Source organism: Lissotriton helveticus, chromosome 12 (genome assembly GCF_964261635.1).
Source record: "Lissotriton helveticus chromosome 12, aLisHel1.1, whole genome shotgun sequence".
In the NCBI taxonomy this organism is placed as follows: domain Eukaryota; kingdom Metazoa; phylum Chordata; class Amphibia; order Caudata; family Salamandridae; genus Lissotriton; species Lissotriton helveticus.
This window is the reverse complement of record NC_136073.1, coordinates 88,960,457-88,975,998: the sequence shown is the minus strand read 5'-3', so window position 1 is coordinate 88,975,998 and position 15,542 is coordinate 88,960,457. Positions and strand designations below refer to the sequence as shown.

Sequence of the window (15,542 nt, the reverse complement as noted above, 5' to 3'; positions counted from 1 at the left end):
AATTTTGTTTTTAGGCATGGGGAAATTGACTGATTTGTCCAGAATCAGAGGCTGTTGAGCTGACACTGAAACTCAAACCTGGTTCCTCAGTTGGAAAGTTTGTAGCTCTGGCCGTAAAACCACATCATCTGCCTTAAATGTAACAAATGATCGAGTGATCAACTATATAAAAAAACTAAAAGATAGCAACTTATTAAATAGTGCTTTCTTGATATTTGAGAACTCAGAAAATAGGTCATCATTTTAGTTGTTCAGACCACTAACTATAATTTCTCTGGGAACAAGAATTTCTTATGGAGGATGGTGCAGAGGCAATAAGTTGACCACATTGGGCTGATAGGAGGGTCAGTTGCAACACAATGAACCCATAGAGGGCAGAAGAAAGGGGACAAGTGCATCAAACTAACCATGCAGTACAGGCAAAAGGGGCTGTGGGAACATGAAAGACCATTGAGTTTAGAAGGAAGAGGTAGTGGCAGTACAACCATATATGTCAACAGACCCAATTCAGGCAGGATACTCCCAATGTTTTTAAGTCCAAAGGGGCTTTATTTTATCTGTCTCCTGCCTAAAAGATCTTCTTTTTCAATGCGAGTCAATCGGGAAAATCAATCAGTTTTTCTTTTTCAAAATCACCTTCTTGCCAAGTTCAGAATGTTGGCAAATAAGGTACATTGGATTCCGGAGGGCAGGAGGAATGGGGTAGAGACTTGAATTCGGATAAGAAAGGACAGGAGGAAGAGGGACATGGGAACCAAACTGACCTTACAGAGCAGGCATCAGGGGTTGCAGCAGAACAATATTCCACACAGGGAAAGTGGGATGGCAGTGCAGCACAGCGGACCATGTAAAGCAATAGGGAGGGGACAGTGCCATGCACATTGACAACACAGGGCAGAGGGGAAAGAAGCAAGGGCAGCAAGTTGACCATAGCGCATAGACAGGAGGGACAGTTGCAGCAGAACTGACCATGAAGGGGAGGAGGGAGGGGGCAGGGGCATGACAAAGGACCCGACAAGGCAGGAGGGAGGGCACAGGTATCCACATGTGGAAAATGGAGACCTGTGGTAAGGGGGCAAGGCAGGAGTAGCAAACTGACTATGTAGGGCAGGAGGGATGGGCACTGGAAGCACAACACACCATGGAGGGCACAAGTGAGACCAAAATGGCATACACACAGACATTGGAGGAAAGGTGGGTGGTCAGGGGCAGCAAACTAACTACATAAGGCAGGTGAGAGGGGATGTGGCAGTGCAGAAGACCATGCAAGGCAAGCAGAAAGGTTTGTGGCAGTACAACGGCCATGGTGGCCTTGGGGGAGGGGACAGGGGCATGCACAAAGGACCATGGAGGACAGAAGGGAGAGGTAGGGACTGGACATACACAAAATAAGGTGAGAGGAGGTCATTTCACAACAGACAACACAGGGCAGGCAAGAGGAGCAGTTGCTGCAAAAACTTAGCATGGAGGGCAGAAGGAAGTGGCAGCAAAATGGACAATGGAAGACAGGAGAGAGGGAATGGGGTATGGAATTTGGGCATGCTTGGTGGAGGTAGCAGGAACCGGCAGCAGCCATCTGACCGTACTAGGCAGGTGGAAATTGCACTGGCAGCTCAACGGAACACTCCAAGTAGATAGAAGTGTGGCAGGTCCATGGATTAGGGTGGACAGAAAGGAGGGAGCAGGGGCATACACACAGAAATTAGAGAGCAAGTGGAAGGAGAGTAGGGCCAGCAAGCTAATCACAGAGGGTAAGCAGGAGGACAATGACGAGGCATATAATTGGGCAATTAAGGGCAGGAGGAGTGGGCAGGGGAATCAAGGTTAAAGGAGTGCAGTGGCAGCACATCAGACCATGCAGGGCAGGAGGGAAGGGGCATGTATATGGACTCAGACAACAGAGGGTAGTGAGGAGGTGGACGGTGCAGCAAGCTAACGCAGGCAGGAAGGACAGCGGCAGAACAATAGCCACCAATATATGTAATGATGGAGCAGGGTCATGGACACGGACAATGGATGGCAATGAGGAAGGGTACCTTTTTCTTTTTACAGGGCTTATTACAAGCAATTGGTGAGGTTCCAGGTGACTGCACCTGCTTGAACTACCCGCTACAGTGTAACCATTAGTTTATCTTTCTTTTTTTTGTCTTTCTACAGGTCATTGTACTTGTAGCAGACCGCTGTAGGCACACTAAGCCTTAATACTTCACTTTTCTGTAAATACACAATTATTTTTATTAAACATACATGAGTAAGGTGGGGAAGTTGTGCCCCCGTCCTGAAGAAGGAGCTTGACTCCGAAACATGTCGACGCACACCAGAGGTCCTGTTCTTTAATTAACAGACTCGACCTCACACTGCACTTCTTTTAACAGTACCAGCCAGAGTTCAGAATAAAAGTTTTTTCTATAGACTCATGTGCCAGGTACTTTTTAATCTTCCACCACATCCCACCACTCACTTATAAATACACCCCACACAATCCACACCACACAAAGTCATTACTATAAGTGCTCCCGCGTAGTCGTTGGTCGTAGCACGCCGCATCCCGTTAGAGGGGTGCGAAGACCCCGATGATGAAGCATGACACCAAGGGGCCTTTTGGTGTGTGAGGGGTATTTTACAAAACACTGAGTGCTTCAACTTGTGTCGAACACTCTCTCCCTTCCTGTGATTTGGATTCTCTTTGTTTATTTAATCAAAACCCATACCCACCCTAAACCCTTAAACTTTCCTTGCCACCCAGCACCTTAACAAATTCCTTGCCACCCAAAGACCCATACTCAACCTAATCCCTAAAAATTCCCTTGCCACTCAAAAAACCATACCCATCCTAAACTCTAAAAATTACCTTACCACCCAAAAACCCATGCCCACGCTAAACCCTACAATGCCTTTGCCACCCTATCTCCAACAAATCCCTTACCACCTAAAAGCCTATAGCCCACCCAAACCTTAAACGAAATCCCTTGCCACCCACAAAACTATACACACCCTAAACCCAAAAGCCCACACCCACTCTAAACCCTAAAAAAGACCTTACCATCCAACAACCCATAAACACCAAAAACCGGAAAAATTCACCTGCCACCCAAAAACCAATACCCAACCTTAACCTTACCTTACCACCCAGAAAATACCTATCCTACCCCTAAAAATGTCCTTGCTAATCAAAAACTCATACCCACCCTAAACCCTAATTATTTCTTTCCCACCCTGAACTCTAAGAAATCCCTTCCACCCAAAAATCCAGACCCACCCTGAACCTTAAAAACTCCATTGTCACCCAAAAACCCATACCAACTCTAAACACTAAGAAATCCCTTGCCACCAAAATACCCATACCAACCCTGCATACTGAAAATTCCTTTGCCACCCAAAAACTCATACTCTTACCACCGAAAAGCCCATACCCACCCACAACCCTACAAAATCAATTGCCATCCAAAAACCCACACCCTCCCTAAACCCTAAAAAATCAATTGCGACCCAAAAACTCATACAAATGCTAAACCCTAAAAGTTCCCTTACCACCCAAAACACATATCCATCCTAAACCCTAAAAAATCCCTTGCTATCCAAAAACCTATTTAAATGCTAAACCCAAAAAAATTCATTACCACCCAAAAAACTGTAGCCATCCTAAACCCTTAAGGTTACCTTGCCACCCAAAACCCATACCTCCCTAAACTCTAAAAAAAACCTTACCATGCAAACCTAGTACCACTCAAAACCCGAAATATTCCATTGCCACCCAGAAATCAATTCCCACCCTAAAAAATCCCTTTACTCTTCAAAAACCCATACTCACCCTAAACCACCCAAAAACCCGCTAAACCCTGCAATGCCTTTACCAACCTATCTCCAACAAATCCCTTACCACCTAAAAGCCTATAGCCCACCCTAAAACATTAATTGCCGCCCAATTATGCATACAAACGCTAAACCCTAATCAATTAATTACCACCCAAAAACCGATACTGACCCTAACCCTTAAAGATTCACTTGTCTCCCAAAATCCATACACACCCTAAAACCTAAAAAATTGCTTACAACCCAAAAACACATACCCAACAAAAACTCTAAAAATATCCTTGCCACCCATATGAACAATATCCAATCTCTTTTGTGGTCCCCTAAAATTAAGTGGCACACATGTATATCATATTGTAATGGGGTAAACAATTATAGCACAACTTTTGCATCAGACTAGTGTCTGTTATATTCATAGGCAAATACAGTTGAAAAAACAGTTGGAAAAGTGCATTACCATCCAGCCCAAGTGGGCATGTATTACCTTTATTTCTGTGTTAGTTTCACGTACTTAACTTGCACAGAAACACAAGCACATTACTCATGAGCAAGGTGTTTGTGGTACACAGAAAGGTTCTGGCATACAATCCATTGCTTTCCAGTTCTAGGTTTTATCTTTGCTAGCAGCATGCATAATTATGAGTGAATTTTACCAAGAATGCCCTTCTCGCTCAACTCACTTAGAAATCTGGTTAATCCTGGTGAATACAAATCATCAGATGCAAACCCATAGAATGATAAACAATCAGGATTGTATTCTCATATAACCCAGGAAACTGTTTAATCCTTACCCGTTCAGTCCGTCCAAGCCAAGTGCATTATAATGCTTCTCCTGAGGACAGAAACAATCATGCCCTCCTAATGTCCTTATTTAGTGAGCTTTTCAAGTCTATTAATTGAATGAACCCCTGTTCTCTCTTAGATAAGAAGAAAACAATCATTGTCTTCTGGTGAGGTTTTAGTCTTCTGTTGAATTGACCTCCTCTCCCAATACATCTGTGAAGTGGCATATTGTTATGAGTTTCCTTAATTTCATGGAAGTGTTTCCAAGCACAAATTCTGCTTAAAACACTGGAAATCTCTCTACTTAGCATCTTGGTAAAAGTGTCTACATTTCTGTTTTCACAGATCAGCTATTTTGCAACTAGTCCAGTCCTGAGTGACCGGAACCAGTTTCCTTCCTTCTTCCGGACCATTCCAAGTGATTTTTTCCAGTCTCACGGACTGGCTCAGTTAGTAATTTACTTTGATTGGACCTGGGTCGGTATTATTACAGAAGACAATGACTACGGCCATCTTGGAGCTGAAATATTACAGAGAGAACTTCATGAAGCTGGAGTTTGTGTGGCCTTCTCTGAGAACATCATCCTCACCCGAGCAGATAGGAATGTACCTCATATTGTCAAGATAATACAAAAATCAGCAGCTAATGCAGTGGTCGTATTTGGCCTTGATTCCCATTTGGTTCCTCTGTTTGATGAAATAGTGATGCAGAATATAACTGGAAAGACATTCATTGCCAGTGAAGCCTGGTCAACATCAGCACTCCTATCTGCAGACAAGTATTTTAATATCCTATCTGGCACAATCGGACTTACGATTTACAGTGGAGAGATGCCAGGTTTCAAAGAATATGTAAACAATGCCCGTCCTTCAGATTTTCCTGACGATAACTATTTTAAAACATTCTGGGCAACAGCTTTTGGTTGCAGGTGGCAAGATCCAGAAGTACTGACGGTTTTGTGGGATAACAAAACAAAGTCATGCACAGGGGAAGAGAGAATTGATAGCATCAGTGGCATCTACAATGAGGTCACCCGCCCAAGATTCACATACAATGTGTATAGGGTGGTTTACGCCATCTCAGTAGCTTTACATGATCTCAATGCATGCCAAACACGGGGAGGACCCTTTTATCATGGAGCGTGTGCGAGCGTATTGGACTTCCAACCCTGGCAAGTAAGAAAACTGTTTGTTTACTAGAAATAGTTTGAAATAGCCAATTAAAGCCACAACAGCACCAAGAGGCACAATGATTGGCTTCTTATTGGGATTAGGGAATTAGAATGTACATTTATGCCATTATTGTCAAGATTCATCAAACAAGTGTGAACTATATCATGATCAACCATATTGCTTACCTTCCCAGGCAACATGGTGGTCAAGCCTGGGTTTTTAGTATGAGGCACAATACAGTGTGCTACGTGAACACTTCATTTTTTGATCTTTGCGCTTGTGATCTCTAAATTCTATAGTTGCATTAAGATTATAGTAAAGCTACTGTGGAAGCCATGCACTTGTATTCAGAAAGGAAGAGGATTACTGATGATCCAAGGATGTGGGACACTCAATCAATCAGGATTTATAAAAGAATGGCTAATCAAACGCGGGGGTATTCAGGGGCTGAGAACCTTGCTGCTTCAGGTAGGTTCAGTTGAAAAGCCAGGTCTTGAGTCCTTTTCTGAATTCTAAAAGAGAGGATGAGGTTTGGAGGTGAAGTAGGAGGTCGTTCCAGGACTTAGCAGCAAGGTAGAAGCTTCAGCATATGCAGGGGTGTTTGCGAGGAAGGTGGAGTGCAGATGTCTGGAGGGTAGGTAGAAGTTCATGCAGTGGTTGAAGTAGGCTGGTACTTGGTTGTGAAGGGATTTGTATGCGTGGATCAACATCTTGAATTGACATCTCTTCTGAATGAGGAGCCAGTGGAGCTTTATGAGGTGGGACGATGTGGGTCTGTTTGGGGAGGTCGAGGATGAGACTGGCTGCGGAGTTCTGTATGGTCTGTAGTATCTTCAGAAGGTGAGTGATAGGTAAGTCCTATGTAGAGCGCGTTGCCTTAGTCCAGCCGGGTGGTGACTAGAGCTTGAGTGATGGTTCATCTGGTGTTGATGGGGAGCCATTTGAAGATCTTGTGGAGCATGCGAAGAGTGAGGAAGCAGATGGATGAGACTGCATTGATCTAGATTTTTATGATGAGCTTGCTGTACGGGATAATGCCAAGGTTGCAGGCATGGTCTGTCGGAGTGGGTGGGGGCACTAGTTCGGAAGGCCACCAAGAGACGTTCCACTGGGAGGTGTTGTTTGTGAAGATCAGCGCTTCCACTTTGTCTGTGCTGAGTTTTAGGCAGTTGCTTTTCATCCTTGCTGATGCTGGCCATGCACCTGTGGAAGTTGGCCCTCATGATGGAGGGGATTTCTGATAGCAAGAGGATGAGCTGGATGTCGTCTGCATTGGATATGATGCTTAGTCCATGGGTTCCGATGATGTTGTTCAAGGTGGTCATGTGTGTATTGAACAGTGTGGGGCTGAGGGATGAGCCTTGAGGGATGCCACTGATTATGTTCTTTAGTTCTGAGGTGAATGGTGGTTGGCGCATTTTCTTGATTCTTCCAATGAGGAAGGATGCGATCCAATTGAGCGGGTCTTGTTGCATTCTGATGGAGCCCCTTGATAAGGGTGTGGTGGGATATGTTGTTGAATGCTGCAAAGAGCTAAGGAGGGTCAGAGCTGCCTTTTCTTCCCAGTCAAGGAGGGTTCTGATGTCTTTGGTGGCAGAGATCAGTGCTGTTTCGGTGCTGTGGTTGGTACAGAATCTGTTTAGGGAGGTGTTGAGAAGATTGGTGTTCTCCTGGTGTTCTGTAAGTTATCCGTTGTTGGTTTTTTGAGGACTTTTGTGGAAAAGGGGAGTTGAGAGATGGGGCAGTAGTTTCTGAGTTTGCTGGGGTTGGCCTATGGTCTCTAGTGAAGGGTTTCGATCTCTTCAGGAAGGTGGCTATTGTGATGGTGAAGTTGAAAGGGTGGTAAGCTTGCTGCTGATTGTCTTGCTCCAGAGGTCGAAGATGCGGTGTGGACAGGGCTCCGTGGGGGCACATGAGTGGACAGAGTCCAAGATGGCTGTGGAGGTCTGTGTGGTGAGGTGGTTCAAACTGGTGAGTTGGTAGTTTTATTAGAGTGTGGTGGCTAAAAATGTTGGAGGGATTGTCCTGGGGTTCAAAGTTCCTGTAGATGGTGGAGATCTTGTCATGGTACAGGTACACCTGGCTGTTGAAAAGTTCATGGGAATGGGTGATGAAGTTTTTGGTGGCTGAGGGGTTGAGGAATTCTCTGACAATTTTGAAGAGTTAGTTGCTGTGGTTAGAGTTAGCTTTGATGCCACAGACAAGAGAATAAGGAATCATTGGTGAACCATGTAGATGGTGAATATTTGTTGAGATGTCTGTTGTATGGAAATGTACTCATGGACTTTAGAGGCCTATGGGATATATTGGATGATGGCAAAATTAAATGCTTTAAATGTTTTACTTGATTAACTCCTGGTACAATAAGGATTGAAATGTGTTATTGAAGTTAAGTTGATCGGTGCATAATATTCACCACTTTTGTACATTGTTTGGCAAATTCAATGAGGCAAACAGAACAAAAAACACCAAGGCAAATAAGCAAGGTAGACACGACAAAGAATAAGAAGTTGAGCACAATAAGGCAAATGCAATAAGGGTTAACTAAGGCAAGACAAGAAGAAGCAAGGCAAAAGGCAGTGGAGCAAGGCAGGAAATGGCAGAAGTGGGGGACCTGCTGTGTGAGGCAGCGAAGGGGGAGCTGGCTCAAGGAAACTACATTATTTTAAATTGCATTCTATGAATACCCAAAGAAATTGTAAATGACCTATTTGTGAGTTGAAGTTACACATCTAAATACTGTGGTAATTCATTTTCTGTCTATTCCTACCTATAGATTTCACTGTGTGTTTTGGCTGGTGATATATTGGAGGGTAACTGGACATAATATCGACTACATAATATCGAATGGACAAAATATAGACGGAAAAATATCGACATTAACAAAATATCGACTATAGGAATATCGTTGAAAAAAATATCGACTGCAAAAATGACCCAAAAATATCGAATACAAAAATATCGACTTAAAAATATCGACTAGACAAAATATCGAAATATAGTGAAAGTAAAAAATATCGAGAAAATGTTAGAAAATATTGATTTTATAAAATAATATATATATAATATATAAATAAATAGTACCAAATGTTTAGGAGCGGGTTGTGGGTTTATAGGGGAATAGGGTGGGAAGTAATTTAATAATAATTAATTAGTTAATATATGTGTGGTAATTGTTTTAATTAGATTGTAATTGGTAATTAATTAATATTAATTAGTTAATTGTTTAATTGATTAATTAGCATATAATTTAATTGATTAATTGATTAATTTATTATTAATAATTAATATTTAAAAAAAAAAATTCTATATGATTTTCATTGATACATTGGTTATTAATTAATAATAATTAGTGATTTATTGTATTAAGAATTAGTATATTATTTACATTTATTAATTGCTAACACATTAATTATAATTAGTTAATGATGTAATTTATATATTGCATATCATTTAAATAAATTAATTGGTAATTAATTTATAATAATGACTTAATTACATTAATTGTATACATTTAAATGTAATGTGTTAATTAATGTTGATGTTAATTAATTAATTGGAATTAAACAATATTAATTAATCTAAATTATTATTATAGCTAATGTGATAATATATTTTATAATAGTTTTTTGAAAAATATTTGTTTTTTTTATATATTTATGTTTAATGTTGTGTTCATTATTATTTATAGTGTTCTGGCTTAGTTTCATAGTTTTTGTTATAGGTTAATTGTTTAGGGTTCAGGGTAATTTTGGTAGTCGTGAGTGAAGGTGTATTTAGTGGGATTTGGGAAATTTTTAAGTTTGTGGGTAAATGGGTATTTTTGAGGTTGAGGGTCAGTTTTCTGTTCTTGTGTAAAGGGCTATTTGTAGAGTTCAGGGTCAGTTTTCAGTTTGTGGGAAAAGGAGTATTTGTAGGGTTCAGGGTCAGTTTTCAGTTTGTGGGTGAAGGGCTATTTGTAGGGTTCAGGGTCAGTTTTCAGTTTGTGGGTAAAGGGGTATTTGTAGTGTTCAGGGTTAGTTTTCAGTTTGTGGGTAAAGGGGTATTTGTAGGGTTCTGGGTCAGTTTTCAGTTTGTTGGGAAAGGAGTATTTGTAGGGTTCAGGGTCAGTTTTCAGTTTGTGGGTGTAGGGGTATTTGTAGGGTTCAGGGTCAGTTTTCAGTTTGTTGGGAAAGGAGTATTTGTAGGGTTCAGGGTCAGTTTTCAGTTTGTGGTTGTAGGGGTATTTGTAGGGTTCAGGGTCAGTTTTCAGTTTGTGGGTAAAGGGGTATTTGTAGAGTTCAGGGTCAGTTTTCAGTTTGTTGGGAAAGGAGTATTTGTAGGGTTCAGGGTCAGTTTTCAGTTTGTTGGGAAAGGAGTATTTGTAGGGTTCAGGGTCAGTTTTTAGTTTGTGGGTAAAGGGGTATTTGTAGGGTTCAGGGTCAGTTTTCAGTTTGTGGGTAAAGGAGTATTTGTAGGGTTCTGGGTCAGTTTTTAGTTTGTGGGTAAAGGGGTATTTGTAGGGTTCAGGGTCAGTTTTCAGTTTGTGGGTAAAGGGGTATTTGTAGGGTTCAGGGTCAGTTTTCAGTTTGTGGGTAAAGGGGTATTTGTAGGGTTCTGGGTCAGTTTTCAGTTTGTTGATAAAGGGGTATTTGTAGTGTTCTGGGTCAGTTTTGGCCTTTAGGGTCAAGGGGTCTTTTTAGTGTTTTGGGACAGTTTTGGGTATTTTAGAGTGCTGATGTATAGTTTAACTTAACAGTGATACATTAAATTTATCACACGAAAATAGATATTATTATAACTTTACATTAGTACACTTTATTTAGATAAAAACAATTTATGTATTAGCATGTTTCCAGACAGTAGCTAGAGTGGAGTTGGAATGCTAATTATTAATTGGTTGGTGTCCAGCACCATCAGTAATATTACCAACACTGGAGTTGGATTAATAAAAATACATTGGTTAGTCTCCACCACATTTTATGGTATTACCTTGAGTGTAGTAGGAATAGTAAAATAATTTTTGCTAGTGTCCTGCAGCTTCTATGATTTTAGATTGACTGGAGTAGTAACAATACATATAAAATTGGTCAGTGTGCAGCACATTTGTATACATTTGTTCATTACTGTATTTTAATAATAAAAAATTATGCAACATAGATGTTTTCAAATTAGTTTATTAAACAATTTTTAATTTTTTTATTGTGTACTACAATAAAATCAAAAACAAATATAACATCACATTTTTTTTAACTTTTATTATTCACATAATAACATCTTTACATTTATATACATGTGGTCAATGTAAACAATAATTTGGATTACTAGATTCTTTCAGTAAATTTTACATATTCCCATCAGTCATTTACAATTTAAAGTATTTATATAGAAATACATTAAACAATGATTTGTTATATATTTCTTACATTAATATTTAATAATGTTAATATTAAATATTAATATAATAAAATATATTATACATATTTCTTTTTAACAAGTAACATGACTATTATTACATTTCTTAGGATAAATTGAAATACCAAAATAAATTTTCTTGGTGTATATTTCACACAATGTTGTTTTTACATAAAACATATAAATCGCTTTGGTTGTAAAGTTTATAATTGTATAGGGAAACAATATGTTTAATTATAATATCTGGTATTTATCAAATATTAGTAAAGCAATTATATAATTTAGTTATAATTAGAAATAATTATATAATCTTTTTTTACTAATTAATAAAAATAATAATTATTTTAATTATTATTATTATTATTAATTAATAAACATAAACATTCATTGATTATTAACAAAAATATATATATTCACAGATAAAATAGAGACTTTTTTCAGGGCATTCTTTATATACTAAATGGTTCTACTTGTTATATTAATAACAATAAATAAGTTATATTATTTATCATTATTAATTATTCCCATAAACATTTATAATGTTTTATAAAAATTATACACAAAATTATTCTTATAAATATACAGAATAACTAAATATTTACATCTTTTATTCAAAGTTTTACATAATTATTTTATATTATTAATATATAATACATATTATATATTAATTTATATTAAATATATTATTTTTTGTTAATAAAGGAAAATTGTCATGAGTATAGTGTATTAATTTGTTACATTATACATGTGTATGTATTATATATTTTTTATTTCACATTGTTTATTCTATTATCCTTTTACACAAATGGGTTAAGGGGACTACTTTTTTACCGCGTAAGGTTATTGCGCTCTATTCAGGACTGGAGAAGCTCGCGGTTGGGAGTTGCTTCGCGTGGAGAGAGGTAAGGTTATTTTTTAATACTAATTATAAGTAAGTGGTCATGTTTGAGGGTGTAATCAAACTCTGTAGTGTTTTTTGGTGTATGTATTATTAGTTTAAGTAGCGTTTGGGTGAAAAGTCTGCGTTATAGATGTGTCGTGCTTTTTTTCCTTCAAGTCTAATTTTAATTGTTCCGAAATGTCTTCTTACATGGTTAATGTTAATTGTTAGTATATTTACAAATGTGAAGGGGGTATTTGTGGGTGGCTTTCGTTATGTATGTTATTTTACAGGTTTCGGTTCCTCGCATGAAAACTACATGGAAGGAAGCGTGTTTTTTAACGGAGAAACAAATGTTTAAGTTATTATGCTTATATTTTGACTTTTATCTCCTATTTTTCGTGTTTGCCTGGAGCGGTTTTTTCACTTTTTAAACCTTTTTCGGGTTTTTTGGAGGGTTTCGATTCGGATTGATACTTTGATATGCGTGACCGTTTTTTTAAAATTGTGTGTATATAACTTTAAATCCTAACGTGTACACACTACTGTTTTCGGGATTTCCTGGAGCGTTTTTTTACGTTTTTCAATTTATTTTCGGGTTTTTGAGGGTTTCCCATATTGGAATAGTAAGATATTGGATTGGATTGTATGGATTGATTTTTCCTTGATTGCGTCTCCCAATTCCAAAAATTTTTAGTATTTATTTTACAATTTTGATTGGGTGGGAAATGTCGATTTCTAATGTTATGTGTATGTTATAAAAAATTATAAACATTGCATATTTGTTACGATTTTTTTTACATATTTTTTACAAGTTTGTCAAACAAATATGTTTTATTTATAATTCATTATATATGTTTATGACATGTGATTTTTATTAGTATTGTAAGAAGACATTCGTATATTTACTTGACATTTTTATAGAAGACTTTTTGCTATTATTGCCAGGTATTCTAAACCTCTAGTTGTAGGGTATAATGTGACTTGACTTTGAAGTAGTCGGAACATTTGTTTGGTTTGTTTAGTGAGTTTGGGCCCTATTTGTGACACTGATTGTTCCATTCTTAGTTCCTGATAGCTTTGTTCTTTTTTCAAAGCTTCAAGAAGGTTGTGGAATGTGGGTTTGCCTCTGTTTGTAGTTGCTTGGAAAGCATTATGCCACCCTTCAACACTGTTGTTGGTTTTCGCCTCTTGGTTTAAAGTACTGAGATAGACATTCCACCAAGGGATTTGGAATTTGGGCTGGCGTCGATGTCCTGATCTGTGCAACCTTCCCACCCAAGTGTCTTCAAAATAGTCTAGCAATGGTGTTAGCTTATCCTCATTCCTCTTATAATATGCGCTGTCAATTAATAAATTGTAATGTTCAGCAACATCTGTAACAGGGACGTAGGCCAGGGCTATTAACTTTTTAACTTGATAGGCAAAGGTGCTATCTGTAGAGTATAGTACACTTAAAGTAGATTTTTGGAGATGCCTCCATATACTCTGATTAAAATGATAATAGCAACCCTGGATTGCTGTGTGGGGAAATGTTCTCAAAATGCTATTTATCATAGCTAATTCGAAATCAATAATTATTTTTTCGGGAAAATAATTATTGATTTCCGTTTTGAGAACATTTAAAATTTCGGTGTAGGTTGTTTGCTGTTTGTTGGGTAGCAAACAGTAAATGAAAGGTATGTTAGAATGATGGTATAAACCGTGGATGGAATACAGTTGGTAAAAAGGTTTTGGGCAGGGTTTAAATGTTCCATCCATCATCCATTGGGGACACTGTTGGATTTTTCGTAAATTACTTGCAGTTGCAAACATAATTATTCTGTTTGTACTGCTTTCATTATCAAAAAGAATAAATTTATCTTTATTGTGTGTGATGGCCATTTCGGGTGAAATAATAATTTCTTCAAAACAAGTTGGGTTGGGTTGGGTTGTGCTAGTGAGTCGTTTGGTGCGTGCAATTGTGCGTTTCAGGGAATCAATAGAGGGTAGTTGCCCTGAAGCATGGTTAGGGATTTTTACCAGTTCTTCTTTAAGTATTTGGGTGGTGGGTTTGTCACTTTGTGTGCTAGCACTTTTAATACTTTCTAAGGCATCTCTAATTTCAATTTCGGTGACATTTGGGGGATGATTATGTTCTCTAGTAAATAGCACATTAGTTTCCTTGGTAGTGGCCCTCCCATAACATTTGTTGGAGTAATATTGTGTACACTTCCAAAAAACCTTTCTACCACTTTGTCTCTCCTGATTATACACATAACCCATGTAGCATAATAGCAATTTATTTTTCTGAGACATGACAAATTCTGCACCTTCAGTCATTTTGATTTACTTGTTCTAGGAAAGAGTAGAAAGAAACAAAATCAGTACACATTTTTTTACTTATGTGGTGCTAACATCATTAGTTATGCATTTATACTTACAGTTAATCAAAGTAGTAGTCACAGAAGCAGAAATGTCTTTTGAATGATGTTCTTGTATGTATGTCTTTATTTGCTGTTGGTATGAAAATATAGAAAAACAACGTTAATGTTTATATATAACAAATGTATTTCCTACTCAAAAGCAGTTGTCATTTTTGTCTACTAGTGCATTTGATGTAAACATTACATATACTTACTTTTTTAAATAGTAGAATAGTAGTAATTGCTGGAGTTCATCAATTTAGTACAGGTATGATCTGTAGAGTAGATAGAAGAAATAAAAGCAAAATATTATAATTTTAATACTGAACCGTTTGGAAATGTAACAGATTTAAACGTATACTAACTTCTAAATATGTCGTTTTCTTTGTTGTAGGTAGAATAGCTGTATGATGTATTCAGAATATCTGTAGAGGAAATATAAAATAGATAAGATGTTGTTAAGAACATAGACTGTGTTATTTTCGGCAGTTTTAGAGAAATGATAAATATACTTACATTTTTTACAAGGCGATTCTTCTATATTGGTATATTTTGTGTAGGATGTTTTCATATGATATGTAGAATAGATGTATGATGTTTTCTGAATATCTGTAGAGGCAATTTAAAATAAATAACATGGTGTTAAGAATATGGTTAGCGTTTTTTGTGCCAACATTTTAGCAAATAACAATTATACTTACTTTTTTCTGAAGGGTATTTTTGTGTTTTGCTATAGTTGATCTTGGATTTTTCAAATGATCTATAGGGAAGATGTAAAAAGCAAGATATGTTGTTTAAAAATGTGCATTAATGAAATTGGCCGTTTTATAACAAACACATCTATACTTACATGTGTAATTAGGTTAGTTTTATCGTTTTTGCTGTAGAAATAGCACCATTTCTGTATATCTGTAAATATAATGTCAATGAAAAATAAATACTCTTGTAAATTAGTGTTTAAACAAAGCAGTTGGTGTGTAACAGAGAATTATTATATACTTACTATCTGATTTTGCACATGAAGAAATATGACCATGTAATAGGAATTGTGTTGGGGTAGTTTCTATCAGAAAAGTAGGAAGACATGAAAATAA

At 37.5% G+C, this 15,542-nt stretch overlaps 1 protein-coding gene across 1 annotated transcript in view; it reads left to right on the top strand.

The window, feature by feature from the left end:
* The window catches only part of LOC144797903 (vomeronasal type-2 receptor 26-like), a 112,301-nt gene that overhangs the window by 33,942 nt on the left and 62,817 nt on the right, over positions 1–15,542 (top strand). The window contains exon 3 of the mRNA XM_078668705.1: positions 4,942–5,625. Coding sequence (XP_078524831.1) covers positions 4,942–5,625 — 684 coding nt within the window. The remainder of the gene's footprint in view (positions 1–4,941; positions 5,626–15,542) is intronic.